The sequence below is a fragment of the Diadema antillarum genome, unplaced genomic scaffold (genome assembly GCF_040938485.1).
Source record: "Diadema antillarum isolate AM-2024a unplaced genomic scaffold, OU_Dant_1.0 seq00001148_RagTag, whole genome shotgun sequence".
In the NCBI taxonomy this organism is placed as follows: domain Eukaryota; kingdom Metazoa; phylum Echinodermata; class Echinoidea; order Diadematoida; family Diadematidae; genus Diadema; species Diadema antillarum.
Window position 1 is genome coordinate 102,698 of NW_027271960.1, and position 26,882 is coordinate 129,579.

Here is a 26,882-nt window from a genome sequence, read left to right on the forward strand (position 1 = left end):
TTCTAAATTCGTATTAACACCCATTTCGAAGGTTATGAAACACCTAGAAGTAGACTAGGTTTGTCTGGAAAAGATTAACCCATTTAACCAAAGTGTCTACCAACTATCCTGTACCAACATGGTATAGCATGCACCGCAATTGTTAGTTCAGTTTCCTTTAATTAAGCAGAGTACACAATAAAGCATTGCCCCATTACACAGAGATTAGTGCATTTGACATCAGTCAAGAACTTATCACTCCTAATGTCAACAGTTAGCATAACTAAAAACAAATGAAGCATACCTCACTCAATACAGTGCAAAAAAAAATTAACAGAAACACAATCATGCACAATATTTCCTCTATGACCGTAGGCTGCCATGTCAACGAGGAAATCTTCAAAGAAGCGCATTGCCAGTACTTCCTCCTCAATTTGGCTGATATTTGCCTCATGAACATAATGATTAAGATAACAGCAAAAATTGCATTTGCATTGATAATTATAATACGTAGTACTGATTATGAAACATAGTAAGTACATTGCTCTTGTCAAACAGAGCACAGCTGAAGTGTATCTTCAAAATATTTCTGGAACAAAAAAGACAAACATTTCAACACAATACTGCATTTAACATGCTACTTGCAATGTCTCTATTCAGGAAAATGGACCATGCAATTTTGACAACTCATGCTAGGTTATCACATACAGTTTATATACAATTTGTAAACCAAGAATTAAAAAGTTCAGGCGTTCCTTAAATTTCTTTCCATCATCTAATTAGCAGAGCACACTGAGTGGAATGTGCATGTTCTGCAGATAAATATCAAGCACTGTATACAACAAATATTTTTCAAGGTTATTATTTTCAGGAACTTTACAAGTTGGGTGCTCTTCGTGAACTGCAAAACACAGGAAAATACCAGTATGAACTCTGATCACAACATGAATGTGATGTGCACATATGCAATTCTCTGTTCATAACTGTACACCTTAATAATGAAGTTAACCACTCATGAATTTGTCAGGAAGTCCCGATTCACAAAAAGTTAGACTCACTAAGGCGTATACAGTTCTTTACCATAAACTTATGATTATGTTGATGTTGTGCTTTCAAGTCAATAATGCTAATTGGTTTTGTGTGTTTGTGTGTTTGTCTGCATTCAGTTTTACCCATGAATAACATGATAAGCACTGTACATTTAACATGTTAAATGGTGAAACTAACGCACTCTATCCCTTTTCAGCACCTCCAAGTTTCTTCTAAATTCGTATTAATACCCATTTCAAAGGTTATGAAACACTGAGAAGTAGACTAGCTTTGTCTGGAAAAGATTAACCCATTTAACCGAAGTGTCTACCAACTATCCTGTACCTACATGGCATAGCATGCACCGCAATTGTTAGTCTCTTTTGATTAAGCAGAGTACACAATAAAGAATTGCCCCTTTACACAGAGATTAGTGCATTTGACATCAGTCATGAACTCAACCCTAAAAAGACAGGTCTATTTTGGTAGCTCAAAAGACTGGGGGGGGGGGGGGGGAGGAGGGGGGGCCTAAAGGGCCCCCCCCCCCTTAAGATCTCGGCCGTGGATCGCGCGATCGCCGCAGAAATTTGCACAATGGTAGTGTGCGATGTAATCTACAAGTTAGTATAATTCAAATTTTCCAAAATAGCCTTTTTTAATTTTATTTTGATTCATTATGCTAATTCATGCGAGAAATCAGACTCTTTGATCTAAATCAGTAAATAAAGCTCCAAAAGTGCTCATTTGCGGTGTAATTATTCTTTGTGGCATTCTTAGCAAATGTACTTGAAAAAAATTCAGTATCAAAATTAATTTCTTATTTATCTTATTGTTTCATGAATTTCTTATGTATTTCTTTGTTTTTTCGACCTTTTGTTTTTGTTGGGGTTTTTTTTAAACAAAATTTGTGGCAGACACTTTTTGAAGCATGATACTCCTAAAACAAATTAATTTCAGCCATTGAGAGTAAAAATAAGCATATTTACATGAACCATGTGAAAAAACTCAATTTGCATTGACACAAAATCACATTTTTTAGCCATTTTCGGCCTCACGTGCATGTACAAAAAGTTATGTAACTTCAGAACTGTACCCCCGGGCATCACAAATTTGGTGTCAAAATGTGCGGGAAACTCGAAAGAAAAAATTCATAAAGCATCGCGGCGAGAGGATTGCGCGTTGCAGAGTAATCGCGCGAAATGTTGAGGGGGGGGGCCTTTTAGGCTCCCCCCCCCCCCCGTCTTTTTAGGGTTAACACTCCTAATGTCAACAGTTAGCATAACTTAAAAAAAATGAAGCATACCTCACTCAATACAGTGCAAAAAAAAATTAACAGAAACACAATCATACACAATATTTCCTCTATGACCGTAGGCTGCCATGTCAACGAGGAAATCTTCAAAGAAGCGCATTGCCAGTACTTCCCCCTCAATTAAGTATGTAGCAAGCATCGAAACCTTTACCTGCTTGAGCTACTGTGGTTGTTTTGACGTCCTGTGAAGGCATGACTGGATGAATAACATTTCATATGATAAGAAGAAATGGCAACAATGCGTTGCAAGATTAAGCACAGTGCAAGTTGATTATTTCATAAATAGTGTGTCATTATGTGCTACACGGTTGGCCAAGTTTGATGCAACACAGCCAAAGGTGAGAAGACATCAAAGGATAAGAACTGGCTTTATCCCATCAAAACTAGAACTGGCTTTACATACTAGACAGATAATCCCATCAACAAGGGCACTGATATCGAAGCTTTCATTCTCTTGACATTCTTTGCAAATTGTTGCCCTAATCATGTTAATATTTGCTTTCGTCTACACACTTGAAAAAAGACATTGTTTTCATACATCAATACCCCAATGTATTCTGTAAAATTAACAAAATTTATGTCACTTTTGGTAATCAAGGTAGAGTAAAAAATCACAACCTACAGCTTCAGTTTAACCATTTCCCCATAAGACAATAAATTGAGCTCCAGTTTGATCCATTCCTTGTGAGGTAAATTCCCCTCAATTCTACACAGGATCCTCATAAGTTATCCTATATAACGGGGGTAAGATTAAAAATATACCTTTGAAAATAATCAACTGCTCCATCTTCTAACATAATTCAATAACCAGGGACAAGTATAGATACTTTAGGCAAGGAAGATGAGAGGCAGGAAACAACCAAAACACATTGCAAAAGCTGACTTAGTAGCCATAAGATGATTGAAAGGAGACCTGAGCAAAATCTATGTACAAACATTCAGAATAGTTTACCAGATGGGCAAGCTGTAGGTAGTTCAATCCTGTCAGTCTTATCCTCACTTGGATCACAACGAAGTGTCACAATGGTGGATCTTCCCTGCGGACAAGCTTTAGTTGTCCTGCAAGATGTAGAATCATGTTTGCGAAACATAATTTACAGATTAAGATTGATAACAAAATTGTAATCTGCACAATTCATGCCAGTCCACACAGTTTAGAAAAAAAAACTAGAAATGTCACTATGGCGAATGGTATGCCTCCGCCATAATGCATGATTCTCCTATTAGAGGTCTATAGTACATGTGGACAATGTGTGATTACATTTTCACAAAATTGGCAAAATATTAAAATGACAAGTTTGTCACAAAAGTGTTGAATGTTCACATTCCTTGACCTAGGTTTAATTGAATGAATAGGAGAGCATTTATTTGGGGATTTAAGGACTTTAACTTGACTTCGACCATTCATAAATTTATGCATTGAGTAATTTTCAAGGTATGGAGAATAAGTGCAATTTCTGTATTGAAAAGTACATTGTTACCATTTTCATCTGGCCTTTGACCCTAAAATTCATAGGATAATCACTGTCAGGCAGTCCGGCAGAACATGCATAAATATGTAGTAAGTCTCAAGATAACTTGAGCCACTTCCGAGCTATATGGAGGAAAAAGTTAGCTCAGCACTTTCCCTTGATCTTTGACCTTTTGACCTTTGAGGCACACAAAAAAAGAAAAAAGAAAAAGAAAGTTTCCAGAGAATCTCTATTAGGTTAATACATGCATTCACCAAGTGTTAAAAAAAAAAATCCTGCTGGCGTTGCATAAATGTAAGGGAAATAGTAAAATTTTGAAGTGTTACCCGTGACCTTTGAGCCCTGACCTTTGACCCCATGAACCCTAAATTCTCTAGATAATCACTGCCAGTCAGTACATGTATATATGCTATGCTACATGGAGATACCTTGAACAATTTCCAAGGAATGGAGAAAAACGTGAAGTTTTAATAATTTCACTTGACCTTTTGACCTTTGACCTCATGACCCCAAACTTTCACCAGGGAATCTGAATTGGGTAATACATGTATACACTTAAGTTTCAAGAAAATATCTTCAGGCATTGCATTGATATGGTGGAAATAGTGACATTTTACGTATTTGACCTTGACCTTTTGACCTTTGACCTTGAGCATGTGCACCCAAAAGTTGATAGGCACAACTTCACCCCCTAATACACATACATGCCAAGTTTCATTAGGATATCTCAAAAGGTTTTTTAGTTACGCTGTCCATAAAAATTCATTACGGACGGACGGAAGGACGGATGGACAACCCGAAAACATCACTAGAAAACCTCACAACATCAGCATCACTTTGTGGCGGAGGAATAAAAAAAAAAATAGAAATGTCACTATGGCGACTGGTATGCCTCTGTCATAATGCATGATCCTCCCAATAGGTGTATAGGGTTTTCACAAGGTGTAATGACAGTTTCAATTAACTGGCAAAGTATTGAAATGACAGGTTTGTCAGAGATGTCTTGAATGTTCACTTTCCTTGCTATAATTGTCTATTATAGAGTGCAGGTACATGTATTTGGGGAATTGAGGATTTTTACTTGACTTTTGACCGGCCCTTTTATAAGTTTATGCATTGAGTAATTTTAAAGGTATGAAGACAAAGTGTAATTACAGTATAATTTTTTTTTTTTTTTGCAATTTAGCCTGGCCTTTGACCCTTGACCTTTGACCTTTGACCTTCTGGCAGGAAATTTCCCAGAGAATATCCACTAGGTAATACATTATACATATTAAGTTTTACAAATAATCCTGCTAGCATCGCAAATAGTATATGAGGGAAATAGTGAAATTTTGAGGAGTTGACCGAGAACTTTGACCCCCTGACTACTGACCCGTGACCCCTAAATTCCCTAGATAATCCCTGCCAGTCAGTACATGCATTGTACCAAGTTCCATGAAGGTACATTGAACTATTTGCGTGGAAAGTGAAATTGTAAGATTTTTCACCCAACCCTTGACCTTATGACATGAAACTCTCTCTCTCTGGAGAATCTTCATGCAGTATTACATGTTTACAACAAGTTTCAAGAAAATACCTTCTGGCATAGCATAGATATGGGGGAAATAGCAACATTTTTAGCATTTGATCTTGACCTTCTGACCTTTGACCTCTCTCTAATTTCACTAAAAGAATACTTAAATAATTGCCCCATCAATTGTCATCCTTGGACCAAGTTTGGTGAAAGTTGCTTCATCCAGTTTTGAGTTCTCACATAAACGGATAAATTTTAGGATTTGACCTTATCTTTGACCTTGACCTCTGTCCGATTTCACTCAAAAACTACTCAAGTAATTGCCCTATCATACATCATCCTCGCACAAGGTTTGGTGAAATTTGCTTGATCCAGTCTTGAGTTATCCCATAAACGGATACTATTTTATGATTTGACCTTGACCTTTGACCTTTGGCCTTAAGCCGATGTCACCCAAAATCTAGTCAAGTAATTGCCTCATCATACTTTATACTTGGACCAAGTTTGGTAAAAGTCCAGTCACTATTATTCAAGTTATCGCGTAAACTAATGCGGACAGACGAACGGACATACAGACGGACGGACAACCCAAAAACATAGTGTCTCCGGCACCACTTCGTGGCAGAGGCATTAAAAAAAAAAGCTAAACAAAACAAAAGCCCTTTTTACACTTGCGTTTCCTAACCCCGTACTTTCTCTGACCCAGGACTATCATTAGTCCTGTACCAATTTTTTCAGCTTTTTATACTCGCCAATAAGTCCCGTACTAAGCTCTTGTCCGGGGCTAAGGAGAAAATTGACCTTTTTACACTTGTATTTCTTAGTCCCATACTTTCCAAACCACATGAATATTCATGATTACGCTGTGCACTGTACACGTACGCACTGGCAGCACTTGATTTCCTTGTTTCTGATTGATCAGTGGGGGGTCGGACTTCGTCTCCATCGCTTAGCCCCAGATTATTTTTTCGGTTTGTTTACACTCGCTTGCTTGGCACCGCAATTGCGGGGTTAGCACCGCAATTGCGGTGCTAACCCTGTTTTTTTGCAGGGCCAGATAGTACGGGACTATCAGTGGGGCTAGCCCACTTTGGCAAAAACAAGTGTAAACAGAAAGTGGGCTAAGGAAAGTCCGGTACCAATGGTGGGGCCAAGACAATGCACCATCAGAATACATAATTTTATTGTCAACTGAGACAATGTGTTTTGTTTTGTTTTAATGTTCTTGGTTGTGGATACACATAATATTGAAAAACCTAGTAATACTAAAATTCAGAAAAATGGGCAATAGTACCACACTGCATGCATGAGTTTTCTTCTTAGAGTATATGAACATGAATGTAACCTTGATCTTTGGCATTTTTGGCCATATCATGTTGCTACTCTAGTTCATATTGCAAGCTTTAGTCATGACAAAAGCTTGTAAATCACAAACATTCTCAAGTAACATACACAGCACATACATTGTATGCATAGCTTTAAGTAACAGTGTTTCTACAAAAAAAAAAAAAAAAAAAGACAGCTACAATTGCACACCCATATTTCTTGGGTACAATGCATATGACATATCACTAAGCTAAATATCAGATTAAACTATAAACGAAATGATGACCTTTCGGTGCAAACTGGTTGGTTAAGTCTAAACATAGCTGATTCAATGTTGCTTGTGACAAGTCAAGTGGTGATGCCACAGTATTTGACTGCTGCCATTTAACAGCAAACCGGACCATTCCTTCAGCCTTAGTATTTGACTAATGCCATTAAGAGCAAACTGGACTCATTCCTTCAGCCTTAGTATTTGACTAATGCCATTTAACAGCAAACTGGACCATTCCTTCAGCCTTAGTATTTGACTAATGCCATTTAACAGCAAACTGGACCATTCCTTCAGCCTTAGTATTTGACTAATGCCATTTAACAGCAAACTGGACCATTCCTTCAGCCTTAGTAGTTGACTAATGCCATTAACAGCAAACTGGACTATTCCTTCAGCCTTAGTATTTGACTAATGCCATTTAACAGCAAACTGGACTATTCCTTCAGCCTTAGTAGTTGACTAATGCCATTTAACAGCAAACTGGACTATTCCTTGAACCTTAGTATTTGACTAATGCCATTTAACAGCAAACCGGACCATTCCTTCAGCCTTAGTATTTGACTAATGCCATTTAACAGCAAACTGGACTATTCCTTGAGCCTTAGTAGTTGACTAATGCCATTTAACAGCAAACTGGACTATTCCTTGAGCCTTAGTATTTGACTAATGTCATTTAACAGCAAACTGGACTATTCCTTGAGCCTTAGTATTTGACTAATGCCATTTAACAGCAAACTGGACTATTCCTTGAGCCGTAGTAGTTGACTAATGCCATTTAACAGCAAACTGGACTATTCCTTGAGCCTTAGTATTTGACTGCCATTTAACAGCAAACTGGACTATTCCTTGAGCCTTAGTATTTGACTAATGCCATTTAACAGCAAACCGGACTATTCCTTGAGCCTTAGTAGTTGATTAATGCCATGTAACAGCAAACTGGACTATTCCTTAAGCATTCTACATGTATGATAAAGAATTTTTTTTTTTTTTTTAAGTAGTTTCTGAAGGTCATATTTCTTTACCTATTTTGAAAATGCCGAGTTATTTTTGATGTATTATCATTATAATCCTTGATGCACACTGAAAATGAAATTTCTGCAACACAGGCACATGTCAAACATGAATACTTACATTTTAGAGTGATAGTAGAACTTGAGATCACGAAGACCTTCCGTAGGCTGTGGTATTATGGTGTCATTCACCACACCTAGTTTATTGTCATCATTCACACCAAGCAGAGTGTCTCCGAGGCTAACATCACAGGTGAGAAAGACCAGGACAGGAAAATATGAACAACAAAAGAAACAATTAGGTTATGAAATCAAAGTGTTTATGGGTAAGGGTTAGTTCATTTGTGGCCTTCTGATCCAGTGGTCTCGCCACCAATATTTAGAAAATGCATAACTTTTGAATAGATTATCCAATTTTTCCTCAACTGTCACAGATGTGTTCTGCTAATATTGCAGCATTCACTCAATCCACACGTATATTTGGGCTAAATTCCATTTCACGTTATTCATGCATGCATATTCATACACATGCACCATTCACCTTTTTTTTTTAGTCCTCACTTAAAATCAAGGGATGTGACTTTTTGTTGGTTTTGTGATGCACGATCACATTTAACAGAAAAGACTGAAAACAAGAGAATGTGGAACTTTGCTCTAACCTTATTGGCTTGATGGATGTCATAAAACGATCACTTCCCGGCATCATGACAGAACGGCACACCCAAGACATCACACTGGTTTCCTCTCCATCTCTCTCCTTTAACACAATGTCAATTCAGATAGCAAACAAGATTATTAAGGCTACAATCATAAGCGCAAGTCGGAATGAGATACATAGTAAATATGAGATCAAGTAGAATATCATGATTACCTTCAATGTATCTTCATTGGATATACATACTTAGTGTATAAACTTCTCACATATTACTGAAGTTGCAATAGGCACACATATACTTAATACATGAATTTGTTCAACTTAGTACTAGGTAGTAAGTTTAGGACACTTAGCCTTTCAAGTCAGTCACTAGGGTTGCATGAACCTGAATTTGATGTCAACTCTTACAGGGATGGTATAGTTTTGGTTGAGATTTGGCTTCAGGTTTCTGCCTTTTTTGGTGAGAAAAAAAAATTGGGCAAATATGTATAAGGGAGTGAGACAACTGAGCAGGGGATAGTGAGGGTGTGGGAGGGGATACCTCTCTGCACATGAGGGAGCTATTGCATTTATAGAATTGAAATTCAATGATCTGGGGGACACTTTTGTTGAAATATTTGGGAAACTGTATATCAAAAACACCAAAAATTCAGTCAACAAAACTTTCAATGGCTATTTACTAAACCCTGGTATCTGCCACTGTTCTGCTAGTTGTCACTGCTATTGTTCTACATATGTGTCTTTACTGTAAAGAAAGAGGGTGTGCAACAGGGGGAGCTTTAGAACTTTTAGAGCTGAAACTAAGCATATGGTGCAGACTTTTTAATGGATATGGAAAACCCAATTCCCCAAATTTACCTGGAAGGGGGTTGTACATATAAGTGCATAGGCAGAAGCTGACCATGTAAGACATGACTGACTGCATTTTAGCCTAGTGAATAATGGCAAATGTTTAGACGGTGCAATCAGCATTACCTATTTGGAATTGTCAGAAATGAACCGTTCTTGTAAGGAAATCAAATCCTGGTGATTATTTTCAAGAATGTTCTTCTTATTTTCAGATATTAATGACAGACAACAGACGTCTTAACGCCAGAATTTGTCCCGATACAGTGGTTTATGGTTCTATTAAGCAGTGGAAATATCATATGAAAAAATTGTTACATCACATTTATTACACTTAAATGGGATTTCTGTTAACCCTAAGTAGGCCGGCTATTCAGTTAGATCATAGAGCCTGGGGGGGCCTGTGCGATCACAACGAAAATTGGCACACACATTGCCTATGACATAATCTAAAGTACCACAAAGTTAAATTTTTTTAAAAATCATCATCTATGCTAAATTATGCTAATTTATGCATAATGATGTATGAAATCAGATAATTTGGTATAAATAAAGCTCAAAATGAGCACATTTTTTGTTTAAATATCCTTTTCAGTTTCCTGGAGCAAATATAGAATTAAAAAATTGTGCCATCCGAAAAAAATTCTGAAGTATTTTATTGCTTTTTAATTTCTTACGTATTTCTCATTGTTTTTTCGATTAAACTTGTCCGGGACATTGTTCCGAACAAGAAAATATATCATTAATTGATTTTAATCACTAAAACCCCAAAATAATCATGCTTTTATGAAATTTGCCTGTGAGCACAGTTTGCTACAGAAGCCCATTCGTGCCATGTAGGATGAAACTTTCAGTGAAGCTAACTGGCGGCCACCTTAAAATATCTGGCGGCCGTCACATAATTATCTGGCGGCCACCACTTAATTATCTAGCAGCCGCCACATAATTACCGATATCGATATTTCTCATAATCATCGATATCGCTAAACGATAATTATCTGGTGGCCGCCACTTAATTGTCTGGCGGCCGCCACTTAATTATCTGGCGGCCACCACATAATTATCAATATCGATATTTCTCATAATTATCGATATCTCTAAATGATAATTATCCGGCGGCCGCCACTTAATTTTCTGCCGGTCGCCATTTAATTGTCTGGCGGCCGCCACCTAATTGTCATTTAGCGATATCAATAATTATGAGAAATATTGACCACAAGTATTGTTACGGATCTCAATTCAGTCTATTTCCTGGAGTATAAAACATTGGAAACGACATTTTACGTACCAAATAATTATTTGTCGTTAGCAGCAACAGGACAGCACTTCATCATATAAAAAACGTCTTGTTATCTGAGCCTTGAGCCGTGATGAAGGCGGTTAACTGTAGACTGTAGACGTTACTTCTGATCGATATTTCTCATACTTATCGATATCGCTCAACGATAATTAAGTGGCGGCCGCCAGATAATTAAGTGGCAGCTGCCAGATAATAAAGTGGCGGCCGCCAGATAATTAAGTGGCGACCGCCAGATTATTAAGTGGCAGCCGGTAGATAATAAAGTGGCGGCCGCCAGATAATTAAGTGGCGGCTGCCAGATAATAAAGTGGCGGCCGCCAGGTAATTAAGTGGCGACCGCCAGATTATTAAGTGGCAGCCGGCAGATAATTAAGTGGCGGCCGCCAGATAATTGAATGGTGGCCACCAGATAATCATCGTTTCGCGATATCGATAATTATGAGAAATATCGATATCGTTGATTATGTGGCGGCTGCCAGTTAGCTCCACTGAAAGTTTAATCCTGTGTGGCACGAATGGGCTTCTATAGTTTGCATTGAAATTGTACACAAATTCATGTTTTTGAGCAATTTTTGGTCTGACATGCACATGCATATTTATACGCAACTTGAACCACGCGCCCCGGTATCGTAAATTTGGCGTCAAAAGATGCGGGAGACTTAAAAGAAAAAAGTCAAGAAACGTCAAGGCAATCAAGGCCCTCAATGACATCATTCACACGGTGTAAGCATTGAAATTTGGAAAGACACAAATTCCCCATCAGCCATTTCTTCTTCCAGTATATCTTCAACACATACCTTTATGTGCTGAGTACAAGTATCTGTTGAGGAAATAGTCTGGAGACACTGACCTGACCAATGGCAGAAGAGTTGTCAGTGCACTTTGCCAAGCTGTCTTGCTCCTTGCCACACAGACTTAAGTTGAGGTGATAGTAGAATGCACTTCCTTCCATCAAGAAGCTTGCACTAGACATTACCGACTTAGGTCTGCAATGATTGCAATGAAGAGAAGTAATGAAACAACTTACTTTTAGAAGAATTTTCCTCTTATTTGACACAAATATTAACATACACATAAAAAGTACAACATACTAAATGTGATAGAACAAACATCATATGCATGATGCCTTCCTCACTTATCACAATAAACAAAAATTAGATTACACGCTTTAATCAAATAACACACTACTAAGCCACATACACAATAAAAGTAATAACAGGGCTTTAAACATGTTTGACTACACACTTTTCATTCATGTTAATTCATGGAAGAAGACTACCACTTACAATTCTTGTCACGGTAGTGCATCAATGTCAAGAAAGTAAAGCACAAATTCCACAAATGTTATTTCTTTAAATAAAATTTACTGTACATATTCTCTTAATATATTACAGGCATTCAAGAGTAAGATCATTCCCCTGATTTCTGAAGAAGGTAAGTCAAATGTGACCCTGCATCACAAAATGCACAGAAAGTCGCCAGATATGAAATCTAAAATCTGATATTTAAAATTTGAAATCTAAAAGAGCAGACTTTAGGCTTTAAAATGATATATAACTCAAATCAAATGGACTCTCCTAACCTATCTAAATATTGGAAAGAAAACACACACTCAGGAAAAATGTGAACTGAGAAAAGAGGCTGTGAATTGCGGTGCCTATTTAAGCGCTAAATCTTTACCAAGCCGCGCTGGCTGTGCAACGAACAGGACAAAAAACAGGATGTAAACCACCAGAGTAACAACAATGAAAGGATTATCAGATTAAACACATTCTGTTCATAATTGATGCAAACTTTCAAAGCAGTAGCATCATCCTTTCAGAAGTTATTAGAGTTGGAAGTGAAGAGTGTGTACAAGGTTTTTAAGAAATGAAAAGGGGACTCTAAAAACACACCTCATCACACTATTTTACCACAAAATGTTCAAGACAAACTGCTAAAAAAACCCTTTCATGCCCGTTTTATGATCCCAACTTTTAGCATAATGTAGAAGAAGACTTGCTCTTTCAGAAAATATGGAAAAGTCAAGATCGGTTAGGTTGACCCATTTCACCTATTTTCAGTCCTCACACAAAATCAGTGTGCACGGTCACAAATGATCTTTTGTTATGCTTCAAAAAAAAAAAAGAGACAAACTGTGTACTTTCCTTTTTATTTCTTCATATCTTTCCACTACTACTGTAAAACATTACAAGCTGTAATTCTGGATGTAAACCAGCAGAGTAACAACAATGAAAGGATTATCAGATTAAACACATTCTGTTCATAATTGAAGCAAACTTTCAAAGCAGTAGCATCATCCTTTCAGAAGTTATTAGAGTTGGAAGTGAAGAGTGTGTACAAGGTTTTTAAGAAATGAAAAGGGGACTCTAAAAACACACCTCATCACACTATTTTACCACAAAATGTTCAAGACAAACTGCTAAAAAACACCCTTTCATGCCCGTTTTATGATCCCAACTTTTAGCATAATGTAGAAGAAGACTTGCTCTTTCAGAAAATATGGAAAAGTCAAGATCGGTTAGGTTGACCCATTTCACCTATTTTCAGTCCTCACACAATATCAGTGTGCACGGTCACAAATGATCTTTTGTTATGCTTCAAAAAAAAAAGAGACAAAATGTGTACTTTCCTTTTTATTACTTCATATCTTTCCACTACTACTGTAAAACATTACAAGCTGCTGTAGTCTTCTAAAGCAGCAAGGGCAAAACAAAAAATTGAAAAACTATTACTTTTGAATGGAATGTCCAATATTTCCTGAATTTCACTGATGTGTTTTATCATACAATGTAGCTATGTTCATTGAATCCAGATAAAGAACACATTGTCTCCAGCACCCTCTAGAGCAGAGGCATACAGAGTTGTCATTTTTTCTTTCTTTTCTTCTACCATTCATACAAATGTTTGCCAGCACATCCTATCTGTTTTTTTCTCACCCCTGAAGCCGTCGTAAATCATAATGCCTTCCATTGAGGTGTACATGGCAGTCACTGTAGCAGTCCTTCCCACCGTCACTCTTCAGGCCAGAGCCACAAGGCAGGCAAGCATCCTTGCCAACAGGGTCACTCCCTCTCACATAGGTATCTTTACAATTCAAGGAGTACAATATTAGCTCATTTCTTGAACATCTGACAAAATCATTCTGTGGCTCTATGGCACAGCATGGTACTTTTCCTTTGTAGCTTACTTTCATGAAATATTTCATAATTCTATATTTAACTTATCTCTGCAAAGGCAAATTCACACATCTATGTCTCTGATTTCAGCAAATATAAGACATAAATGTATATTCACATCTTATTTAAAAGGAATATCTGACATTCAAAACATGACACAAATAGAAAATAAAACATTCTCATATTCGCATTCATGAATGGCAAGGGACCAGAATCATATCACTAGGAATAATTTTGTTCTGAATTTGGAGAAAGAAGATGCATGACACTGCTTGTACCGAGTTATATCAATCAAGCATTCAAAGAAAAGCTTCGAAATAAAAAGTTGATTTTCTGACATGGCATTTTGGATGTGGACATGAGTACATTCTGGTGATTAAATTGATAGCTAGACTCGTTGTCCTTCTATCAATAGGGTAGTAACACGTAAGATGGTGTAAATAGTATGCTTTCATTATATTGAAAAACATGTCATGCTTTCGAAGATGATCTTTACATGTTCATCATTAATTAACTTTGCTACTGAAGTAAAATGATATGGTATGCAGCAATAATTTCTCCACATATTTTTTTTTCTTTTTTAATCAAAATCTAACCTGTGTCAGAGTGCCACATGTGGGATCCCAAATCCAAGCATTTAAATTTACTTGTACAGAAGAGTTTTTGTGTGTGTGTGTGAATGTGTGGTAGAAATTGAGAATTTAAGGCCATTCACCCTACAACTAAATAATCACAACAATAGAAAAGTTGGACATTTTGGTGAAAGTTGCAGGGCAACATAGACAAAATCTTATTGAAACATCACCAGATACAATGTATGTCAAAGACCTGACTGCAATTTTCCTAGGTTTGCATAATGTTTATTATAAACTTTTGCAATGAAATGCTCACCTCAGAATATAAAAGAGTCATAGGATCTACACTCAAACTCCTTGCACTCACATGCAAAATATGTAGCCAGCTGGCCAGGCTGTTGTTAGTTACTAGTACAGTATACATATTAGCAGAGTGCTGAGCACACCACATGCATGCAGAATCCTGTGATTTTTCTCTAGTGCCATGAGCTTACAATTTCCTGTTGCAGTGTGAATGGAAAACTTATACATCAAAATAAAAAAATGTTGCAATATTTCTCACTGACAGTGGGTCTATTGATAAAAATTATTCTTTATGGTCACTGCTCATGGCACTGTATGTATGCCACTATTTTTAAACTTTACAGCAGTCCTTATTTTCCAAGCATCAAGGCAATGTCATAGTCTTGCACACGATGACATAAATAATTGTTTTCTTTAAATTTTTAAAGAAAATAAATACACATTCTGGAACTGCTTCCTTGTGTTGAAAAATGAAGAAAGAGAGAGAAGATTTGTTATCAATCTGCCATTTGATGATATCATTGAATCATAGATGCTTGTAAAAAAAGGACTACTACCATTCAATAGAACATACATTTGTAAGTTTTATTCTGAATCTCACCTGCAGGGCATTTCTTGCAGCCCTTTGATATTTCATCAATATACTGTCCAGGTTTGCATGGAACACAACTAAGAGCAGAGCATGAATGTCAGACTATATATTAAAAACATAGCAAAATTAAAGTGGAGTAAGCACACACGTCAAATACAATGTACCTGCCGTCAAAAATAAATGTGGGTATTATTGCAGTCATCCATTGCAGGGTGGTATTAATGGGGATTGATTAAAAAAAAAAATGAAACTGCATTGTACCTATTTATCACTCAATTTCAAACAAGCTTCCACTTTTAAGAGACATACTTACATTCAAAAGATATACTTTGCACTTACACATACAGTTTCAAAAGCCAATATGGATTCCCTGCTTACATACGTATATAATGCTTTGTCTTCTCCCTTAATTAAGTATGACACTACTTGGATCTGCATTTCAAATGTTTATGGAATAGAAATGGTAGTGTTAGGCTAATGCAGCTGATATATTTAAGACAAAAGAATGTAACCTGAAATTAAATTTTGAGTATTTTTCCAAAGAACATAATCCGGTGAAATCAACTGTGTTCTTTCTAAGGGTGAATGTCACAAATTAAGAATGGTCGCAATTATAGATTGAGAAGGTATATCTTGTATGTACACTCAAAAAGGATGGAAAAATAGAAAAAGAATGAAGTTTCCCACTTGTTTTCCTGAAAACAAGATATTTCAGGCTACATTCTTTTACCTCATTTCAGTCAAAAGCAAGTTTTGGTGTACCCTCGTTCTCTTACATTATGACTGCAAGTAGTTCACACATCATACGGACATAATTCTCTTTTTCATGCAGTCAGTTTGCAAAGTAGTAAGCTTTCATGTAAGATCAACAACAACTGCTATACACGGTGTACATAAAATGTATTTCATGGATTAATATACAGAAATCTGATGATCAAGGAATGATAAAACAAGTGAAAATAAAAGTGTAATAATTCCTCCAAATATTGTTCCTTACTACATTCTCCATTTTTGGCCCTCCCATCCCACTCCCTCAAAAAAATACAATAAAAATAAAATAAAAAACAATGTAAGAACTGGGTGGGAAATCATGATGACAATAATGATCATTCAGGCACGTCATGCGTGTTAGATGTGACACAGCAACAGTTTTCAAAGCTTATAAAGTCTATCTGTGGAAACCTGCCATACTGAGATTAATGCATGAGTTTTCTTTCTTCAAGGCTCCAGTGCAGAGATGCTATGCAAACATTCCAAGCAACTTACCCCTTTAGATCACTGCCAAGTGGGCACTCTTTACAAGATGCTGCACCTCCATTCAATGTATTGGTGATTGTGATGTCGTATATCTTAACTCTAATAAGAGGAAAAATAACAACAATTTAAAGAGAACTGAATTGTGTATTCACTCTGCACATGATTGCCTCATGGTATAAGTTCTTAGGGAAAGGTATAGGTATACTAATGATGTAATGAGCAAACTTCCCTTGTCTTTCCAACATTCTCAAATGAAGTTTGGTTGCGTTTTCACAGAAACACAAATAATAACTACATAAACTGGAAATATGAGAGAATTCAACACTGAGATGAGAAATCCAAAAAATATATGTATTGTATCTATCCTTGCCTTTAAGGGATGGCATAGTTTTGTTTGAGACCAGGCTTCAGGTTTTGAATTTTTTTTCGATCATGAAATTATGAGAAACCTCTTAGAAATATGATAAAGAATGTAATTCGAAAAGGAATCTAACATTGATTTGACAAAAATTGTTTTTTGAAATGGTTGAGATATCAAAACCAAAGCAATCCAAACAAAAGGAGGAACCCATCTTTTATTAGGTTCGCTTTGTTTTACTTTGCTTTTGAATATCTCGGCCATTTCAAAACTGATTTTCATCAAATAAACATTTAATTCTTCTTAGAATGGGATGCTCTGTAACATTCCACAAGGGACTTAATTGTATCTCACAAAAAGTCAAAAGCTCAATTCCCATCTCCCCCAATATTACGCCATCTCTTGAAAGTGTGGAGTCATCCTCCATCTCCATAGCTGCAAAATACATGAACTTCTTTTTTTTTTAACATCTCTCCTATCTTCTTCAAAGCATTATTGTGTTGGTTGTACAGACAAACCAATGTATCCTGATCAAAGAGACAAGGAGGGTCTACTTACCTACCTTCACAACATGAATAGAGTTTATGGTATCTTCTCCAGCATAAATATTGGTTCATTCTCCAATCTGAAAATGACTTACACATCATTAGCAAACTGTTTATCATCGTATCCACTGTGCTCATCAGCACTTGTCTTTTGGAAGGCCCAGGTTAACGTCCTGCTTCCAGCACTTTTGACAGCATACCTAGAATAAGGAGAAATTGAAGTATGGCTGAAGTATCAATTAAAAAATTCTTCTTCTTTTTTTTTTAAATCTAGTTGTGATTCCTCTTTGGTAAAGCCAGATTGTAGGGAGACTTGGGTTATATGCCCAAGTGGGACGGTGCAAACATTGTGTAGTATGCATTACCGATACCTTGACAGTATGGTGTGTACTCATAGCAAAGTTTGGCACCCTGCTTAAAATGGCCGTTTTTGGTACTCCCAGTCTATCCCAATTACAACGTATGTGGTGAGTACTGTACCTACTTCTGGAAGGGGTCTGCAAACATCTGAAATGTATCATTCTTAATCTCTAACATTATCTATAAACATGTACACAATATATCTTATCTGTTGCACTGGATAGTAGAGAGATGATTTTTGCAGCAGTCGGTAACAATGCCTTTTGGTTCCGAGAGCGACATACATATATCTAAAGCAAACCAAAAAAATAAAAAATAAATATCCAACCTCATTGGCCCATTACATGTACAAGTTTGCATAATATCATTTCTGGTGCCTTCCATAAAACAAACCCATGTACCTTTAGAGTTTTGTGATGCATGGTTAAACATTACAATATTGAGAGCTTACCTATATTCTAATCTCTCTGTGCTGCCTTCCCAGAATTCAATGACATTGGGATTAGACAGCTCCTCAATGAAGAACATGGTACAGTCCTTAGATTCACACTCCATACTGAAGACAAATGAGATGGCTCCCAACTCTACTGCCTTCCCATTATAATAGCTCTCTTGACTACGAAAGCCTTCTACAGTCAGGTCAAGGACTAGATATGCACTGTCTGCATGGCCATGACCAGTGTGGATGTAGTTATCTGCCAACACCCAGCCATCATCGCTAGCACAACCATATTTATCTATGGGTGACAAAGGAATGACAAAGGAGTTGATTAATGTGTTAGCAAAATGTGATATCAAAAAACAAAGATTTGAAAACATTGCACATACAATGACTTCTTGTGGAGCAGACACACAGAACAAGGCAATCGCCAAATTGTGTCTCGCCCATTCGCGTACAAGGAATTAATATTTTTTATAACTCCCAGAAGTTAATTGACCTGCTTATGACCTTTGACCTTGTGGTGACCTTCAACACCCTAAGGGACATTTACCATCCAAGTTTGGTCACAAACGGACAAAGGGATCAAAAGTAATGAGCCGTAATCGAAATGCGCCATAAAAACTTAACATTGGGCACTAAAAGTTTGTTGACCCCCGTCTGTAACCTTTGACCTTGTGGTTACCTTCACTTCCCAAGAGACATCTACCATCACCAAAGTTTGATTGCCATTGTAGCAACATGTGCTGAGTTACGTGTGATAAGAGAGTCTTGCAAGTAAACTTTAACGTATGACCTCAAATGACCTTTGACCTTATTATGTGACCTCTTATGGCACCATAACATGAAGGTACCCCAAGTGCATCAATCACCCAAGTTTGATTGCCATGGTAGCAACATGTGTTGAGTTACGTGTGATAAAAGAGTCTTGCAAGTCAACTTTAACATATGACCTCAAATGACCTTTGACCTTATCCTGTGACCTCCAACGGCACCATAACATGAAGGTACCCCCAGTGCATCTATGACCCAAGTTAGGTTGTAATCCAAGCAACTTATGTGAAGTTATTTGTCAAAAGAGAGTCTTGCAGGTAAACTTTAACATAGAAAAGAGAGTCTTGCACATACTCTTTAATATATGACCTCAAATGACCTTTGACATCATCACATGACCTCCGACAACACCATAACATAAAGATACCCCTAGTGCTTCTATCACCCAAGTGTGGCTGCCATTGCTGTAACAGTTGCCAAGTTATGCATCATAAGAGAGTCTTGCAGGTAAACTTTAACATTTGTGACGGACGACGGACGACGGACGACGGACGACGGACGACGGACGGACGCCATTTGGATCTCTTAGTCTCGCCTTCACCTCCGGTGGGCGAGACAATAAAAATGATCAGTGTAGTGAGAATAACCTTGTGAAGTCAGGATTAGCCTTTGCAGAAAATGTGTAGGAAAAACAACAAAAGACACATCATTTACTCTTGACTCCCACCCTTCCCCATACACACACATTGAATAAAGGTTATGTAGCCCTCAATTTAAACATCTCAAGTCATACAGGGTCTAGGTAAAGGACAAGTCCACCTTCATATACATAAGGATTGAGAGAACGCAGCAATATTAGTAGAACACATAAGTGAAAGTTTGAGGAAAATTGGACAATCCGTTCAAAAGTTACGAATATTTTAAGTATCTGCGCAGTCACTGCATGCTGGAAGAGAAGACTACTACAGTGTATGATGTCACATGCGTACAACTATATAAGGAAAATAAAAAGAGACTTTCACAAAACTTTACTTTTTGAATGAAGCGCACATTTCTTCGACTTCTGAAAGAGTGAAGTCGAGTGTTCTTTTGTTATGCAAGAAAAATGGAAATATGTTGAATTTTCGTCATTCTTTCTTTGTATAGTTGTACTCAAGTGACATCACAAGCTTACTTAGTCTTTACATCCAGCCATGACCGAGCAGAAACTTCAAAAATTCATAACTTTTGAACGGATTGTCCGATTTTCCTCAAACTCTCACTGATGTGTTCCACTAATATTGCTGCATTCACACAACTAACATGTCTATGAAGGTGAACTTGTCCTTTAATTAGAATGCAGATAAACAAAGGGTAATTCTATACATAAAAGCACTGAAAACTACAATATCAGCAGGGCTGACCAAGGTTGCTATTTTTTCTGGCTTCCTGGAATATCAACTTGTGCAATTTTCTGTGTTTTTTCTATTGTTTGTTTTGAATTGTTCTGTTGATATAGGGTCCCGCTTGCCTTTTTCATATACATGTAAAGATGTTAAATTTTGATATTCTACTAGTCCTGATTTCTATGAAACTTTCAAAGCTCTGTTTTCTTGAATGCATTCTTTCTATCAAAGCCAACATATGATGGAGTTTCTGTCACTGCTTGAGTTCTCAAGGAGGGGAAAAAGCCATACTTGTATCTGAGGGCACACGACTACTGATTTGTATTGGACCACAAACTTCCAAGATAGAAACTACATCTCTGATATCGTCATGTATGACAATAATTAAATCTTTGTTTAACCCTAAAAAGACTGGGCTATTTTGATGCCTAGCAAGACTGGGAGTTGGCTCATTCAGCGCCCCCCCCCCCCAAGATCTTAGCCGTTGACCGCGTGATCGTGAGGAAAATTGGCACACATCACCCACAAGGTAATCTACAAGTAACTATTCTGCAATCGTTCAATTTTATTCTTAATAAATTTATCATGCTAATTTATGGATAAAATTTAACAGAAAAATTGGCTGTAAATCTGTAAATAAAGGTCAAAATCTGCTAATTTTTGGTCTTGGCAATCTTTTTAGAATTCTTATTGAGTGTACATCAAAAATATAGTGGTATTGAACTTTTATTCTAATGTATTTCGTTGTTTTCGCCTTTTTGTTTTTTATTCATTTTAATCATCAGCAACATTATTCTGATCACAAATAACATGAAATTAATTGATTTTAATCAGTAAAAGTAAAAATAATGAAACATTTATAAATTTTGGCTAAAAACAGAATTTGCATTGGATTTCTACATGAAATCACGTTTTTGAGCAATTTCGGGTCTGACATGCACTTAAAAAATATTGCGTAACTTCAGAACCATGTACCAGGGGGTCGCGAATTTGGTTTCAAAAGTCCCGCAAGATTTCAAAGAAGAAAGTCATGAAACATCGCAGCGCAAGATTTTTATGTTACGGATTTATCATGAAAAATGTCGAGAAAGGAAGGTAGACACAATATGCCTGACTCACTTGTAGTACTGAAGCAAGATGCCACCATATTCGGGGGAAGTTCATTCCAATATGAAAAGGTCATACCATAATCAGGAGTGGTATTAGGTGGACAATCTTGGCATGCTGTGAACAAAAACATTTATGAAAACATAATATCACAGAGAAATATGAAAAATATCACCACATACATATACCACCTACTAATGTATGAAGATCCCAACTGCATTTTACACTGGGTCCTGAATCACAACTGATTAATCATGGTGGTAAGAAGTTATTGGAAAACATTTTAATAAAAGACACTATGAAAGTCTCACATGACAAAACATTAGTGGCAAAGGTGCAGATGAAAAACATCCCATTTGCATAGCAAATTTTGTATACATCAAGCAAAATACATCTCATACATAATTTTTTTTTTCTTTTGAATTCCAGAGCAAGCAGCATGTACTGTCTTTGCTGCTATTTTTTAGTGCAGATATTTTCGCGGATGAGGAGGTCATAGACATTTTTAGGAGATGTTGTTTTCGCGAATTGACACTGACGCTAGTGTGAATGCAATATCACCCAAGCACATATAGACATTTTTTTGCGTGTTGTTAAATTAGGGATCCAACTGTGATTCGCAAAATTCAAGAAAATTAAACCTTCATGAAAATAACAGCTTACACAGTACGGTATGCTATTTTCTGGAATAACTGTCACATATCCAGGACATCAAAGAGAGAAGTCAATATCAGATGAAGGAGCGTAACACCAGCAAGAAAAACTCACAAGTTGTGCCATCAGAGAATGTATTCCTGGGACAGAATTCGCATCGTGTCTTGTTGCTAAAAGACATGCCAGGGTTGCAGGGTGGACATGGCTGAAACTTGCCAGAGACTGGTAGAGTTACTGAGTCCTTATGGCTGGGGTTACAAAGCTGTGGCTTGATCCACTTATATTTTACCTTGGTCTGTAGGAAGGAAGATGAAACATGACAATAAAAGAAATCACAACTTATGGAGACAAATACCACTGCAGCAACAAATGTGTTATCCTCTATCTGAACTTCCACATGATCAATCTAGAATTCAAAGAACATAATTGCAAAGACTTCATTTAACTTTCAAGTTAAATTTTAATAGCAACTTGCATCAATATCAACAATATCACAACTGAACACAAGTAGCCTTTCCCACTCTACCATACATTGATATGTAATCACATGGAAGGATATAATCATATCTCCCCTTTCCTGATGAAGACATTAAGTACTGTATACGCCGTTATTTTCACGAGGGTTTTATTTTCGCGAATTTCGCGAGCTTTGGGCTGATCGCGAAATTAAAGACCGTCATACCTTATGGACAAATTGATGACAAGGGCTGGCCGGACCACCAGCGTGCGCAGCTGTTACACCGGCCAGTGCGTACACATACTGGCATATACTATTACTAGTACGCTACGGTGCAACCGATTCTGGAAGTGCAGTACGCGATGTGCAATCTCCGTGCTACGTTACCCTACGCTACGCGAAGGAACACCGGCTCAACGTGGTTGGGTGTGTGAGGCCTAGGGATGCATGTAAAACTTTCGCTAGCGCTAGCGCAGCTCTGAAACTTTGTAGTCTAGGCCTACATCTATTTGTTGCAACATTTGGTAGGTATGGTTGGACCTACTACTCATCGACCTCCTAATGTTTCATTTGCTTGATATGAATATTTAACACTGAAATTCACGTAAAAAACTTGACCTACGTGATTGAGAAAATCCAGCTCTATCAAATGCCGTTGTTCCCTTTTCGATTCGAAGTTTCAGTGCAAAAATATCGCCGTCGAACTTGCGTGGCCTCGCTTCAGCTCCCCGTGGTAACGCTCCTTATTGAGAACGACCGCTGTTTTTGCATTGTAAATGCACGCAAACCAAGTTGTATTGAACACCGTATTGTACGAAGCTTTTTAGAAACTTCCATAGACATTACATTACGATTCAGTGAAAATATTCATTCGAAATTTTGTCCTTGATTAAAACCATTAATGAACAGTGAATTTTTGTGTTTTCCCACACCATCCTCTTCAACAGTCAAAGCCAATCCATTTTTATGTGCTTTGCGCGCAGTGAAGTGCGTACTAAGCATTCAGTGTGCCAATTAATACACGGTCAGTTTAAAAGAGGGTGGTCGATGTCATAGTAGGGCTATCATACTAATACTTGTGAATGCCGTGTGTGATTGTCTGACTGCAAGTTCACGTAATTATTGTTTCATTTTATAAATCTTCTACTGTGTCTTTTCTATTGTCATGTTTGGGAAGTCACAATGCAAATGGAAAAACGTAACAAGTACGTTGGCAAGTGTTTGAACTTGTTTCTCGGGCTTGGCATTGCTAGTATCAATCGCGAATTTAACAACACGCGAAAATGCCACTGATACCATGATTCGCAAAAATATCTGTACACGAAAATATTGGCGTATACAGTATACACTGTATGTTACACAGTTTTCATACAGACCCTTGGCAGTACCAGGGTAAGCAAACATCTAAGTCACATGAACCATGAGAATAAAATCCATCTAAAAGAATGAAATGTAAGAAAAATATCAACTTACCTTGTTTTGTTGACAAGGCGTGTGAATCCTGTAATAATCATGCTCTGTACATGGCTTTTTCTCAGTACAATTGCTGGATCCTGGAACTACACATAAGAGAAACAAAAAAGATTTCTCATTAGTATTCATGCACTCAATGTTCCTAAAACTTTCATAAGCATGGCACAGAAGGAAAACAAATCAATATGTCAGCCATAATGTAGTCAAAGGACAATCTATGACAGGAAACCCCAGTAGAAAATGTTCATGTTCTATATTTATAGTCTACTGTTGTAAAAGAATTTCGGCTGATACGTCTAAACATGACTTAGAGGAGGGACATCATGAACAAGTATAACAGAGACTGACTTGCACTACTTGCAGAGGACATTTTTATGATCTACACACTAAAGTTATGGCACTGCTACAAGAGGGAGGTTTCTGAATTGAATCATCCACATTTAAAGGACATCATACATGTACATACATAGAAATTACTATCATTAAACCAGCACTGGAAAGAATGAGCACTTGACATACAATGTAGGTTACCATTACAGGTTCCTATCAACCATTATATCTGTCAATACAAGAATTAAATTTAATTTGAATATTGTTGCCAATCATCATGACAATTTTCCTTCACTTCACAGGTAGCACACACAGCTAAAACATACTACATTGTCATTTCCAGAAGGGATCAAACTTCAGTTTTCACCATTTGGAATTCGCTTGCATTATATCAAAAGGCTCAACCAAGAACCGTCTGACTGATTCTTGTTATGGAGTATTTTGAGATCAAGAGTGTGAAATTATAAAAGTTGGTGTACATGACTTTACTCCTGATACGCCCTCCCCATTCAATAAGGGTGCATGTCACGAGACCGACACCCACAAGTCATACAGCCCTCAAGTCATACAGCTCACAAGTCATACAACCCATGAGTTCAACACTAAGCCAAAAAGGCCCACGAGACCGACGCATTACGCGCCGTGTTGTATCTGTCGAACTCGTGGGCTGTTTTTACCAAGTGTCGAACTCATTGGCTTTATTTGCCTAGTGTCAAACTGATGGGCTGTATGACTCGTGAGCTGTATGACTCATGGACCTGTTTTGAATGTCGAACTCGTGGGCTGTATGACTCGTGGGTGTCGGTCTAGTGGGATGACCCCTTCAATAATAGGTGGGTAGGACCTTACGAGTGTGGCGATCTGAATGTGCCCTACATTGTAGGAACAAATCGCATGCAGCTAACAAGGGGTGCATGCTATTCACTTCCATGTGGTGGATACTGTTATATTGAATTGAACTGAATTTATTTGTTCAGCACTAAAAAAAAAAAAAGCAAATCAAAGCATCAAAGAATAACAATGATAAACAATCACGACAAGCACAGGGTATTCAAAAGATGGATCTATACATGGAATACATAACGTATGATAAGCTAAAGGGAAGCAGCCAACGAGGAATTAAAAGTTTCATTAAAATCTGGCCAACTCAGGTAAGCAATAAAAGTATGCTTTAATGGTAATCATTTCCATATCTTTTAAACAAAGAGATGAGAAAATATACAAATGTAAGAACAGAACAAAATAAACAGCAATGATATGTGAAACAATACATTTACATTACAAAGACAGTACAAACACAAAGTGAGTTATAATCATAAAGAAATAAAATATAATAATGCCAGCCAAGCATGTCAAGAAGTTAGGAGAGATAACTTTGTACAAACTTCTCCTTAAGTTTACGTTTGAATATATCAAAAGAGGTAACTTTATGAACATCTCCTGGTATTGAATTCCATATTTTTGCATGGACCTTGATAAAACACAGATTTATGAAATAATGATGTTCTTACTTTTGGCATGTGAAAATTCTCAGGGTTTCTGGTATGGTAGGAATGAATATAGCTATTTAAAGTGAAATAATGCAGCAGAGAATTGGGTAAAAGTTTTCTTTGCCATAAAAACATAAGATTGCCTAATATATACTTATATCTATCATACAACATTAAAATCTTTGGGGTATAAAAAATGGGTAAAGTGTGAGCTAAACAAGTTGAATTGTTGATACCCTTATTACATGTTTTTGTAGTTTAAAAAGTCTGTCTAAATAAATATTTGCAGCACAACCCCAAACAGAAAGACCATATATGTGACCTTGCACCACAAAACAAACAAAATGTCGCCAGACATGGATTTTTAGTTAAGGACAGTTTCAGAAAGAACAGACCCTAAGCTTTAAAATGATGCATAACTCAATTAATTTGAAATCTCCTAACCTATCTAAATACTGGAAAGAAAGCGCACAGTCTGGAAAAGTGTGAACCGAAAAAATAGGCTCTGAAGTACAGGGTCTATCTGTCTATTCAAGTGCTTAATCTTTATCAAACCGTGCTAGCTGTGCAATGAAAGGGGTAAAAAAAAAAAAAAAAAGGATGTAAGCCACGGGAGCAACAACAATGAAGGGATTATCAGATTAAAATTGAAATTGAGCATACTCTATTAGCACATTCTTTTTATAATCAATTCCAACTTTCAAAGCAGTAGCATTATCCCTTCCAAAGTTATCACACTTGAAAGTGAAGAGTGTGCAAAGGGTTATCAAGAAATGAAAAGGTCCTCTAAGACATACCTAATCTCACTACTCTACAAAAAGGTTACCAAGTAGAAAAACTACTGGAAATGCACTTTCCCATTCATTTTATGATCCCAAACTTAAGAAT

The 26,882-nt window shown here is 37.0% G+C and overlaps 1 protein-coding gene across 2 annotated transcripts in view; it reads right to left on the reverse strand.

The window, feature by feature from the left end:
- Positions 1-26,882, reverse strand: part of LOC139744252 (endosome/lysosome-associated apoptosis and autophagy regulator family member 2-like) — a 74,090-nt gene that overhangs the window by 11,804 nt on the left and 35,404 nt on the right. For both annotated transcript variants that reach the window (XM_071654696.1, XM_071654697.1), the window contains exons 8-19: positions 24,175-24,260; positions 22,359-22,539; positions 21,603-21,707; positions 18,337-18,622; positions 17,621-17,725; positions 16,632-16,721; positions 15,375-15,442; positions 13,656-13,803; positions 11,567-11,702; positions 8,575-8,672; positions 8,037-8,156; positions 3,273-3,379 (exon numbers count right to left, since the gene is read on the reverse strand). In XM_071654696.1, coding sequence (XP_071510797.1) covers positions 3,273-3,379; positions 8,037-8,156; positions 8,575-8,672; positions 11,567-11,702; positions 13,656-13,803; positions 15,375-15,442; positions 16,632-16,721; positions 17,621-17,725; positions 18,337-18,622; positions 21,603-21,707; positions 22,359-22,539; positions 24,175-24,260 — 1,530 coding nt within the window. The remainder of the gene's footprint in view (positions 1-3,272; positions 3,380-8,036; positions 8,157-8,574; positions 8,673-11,566; positions 11,703-13,655; positions 13,804-15,374; positions 15,443-16,631; positions 16,722-17,620; positions 17,726-18,336; positions 18,623-21,602; positions 21,708-22,358; positions 22,540-24,174; positions 24,261-26,882) is intronic.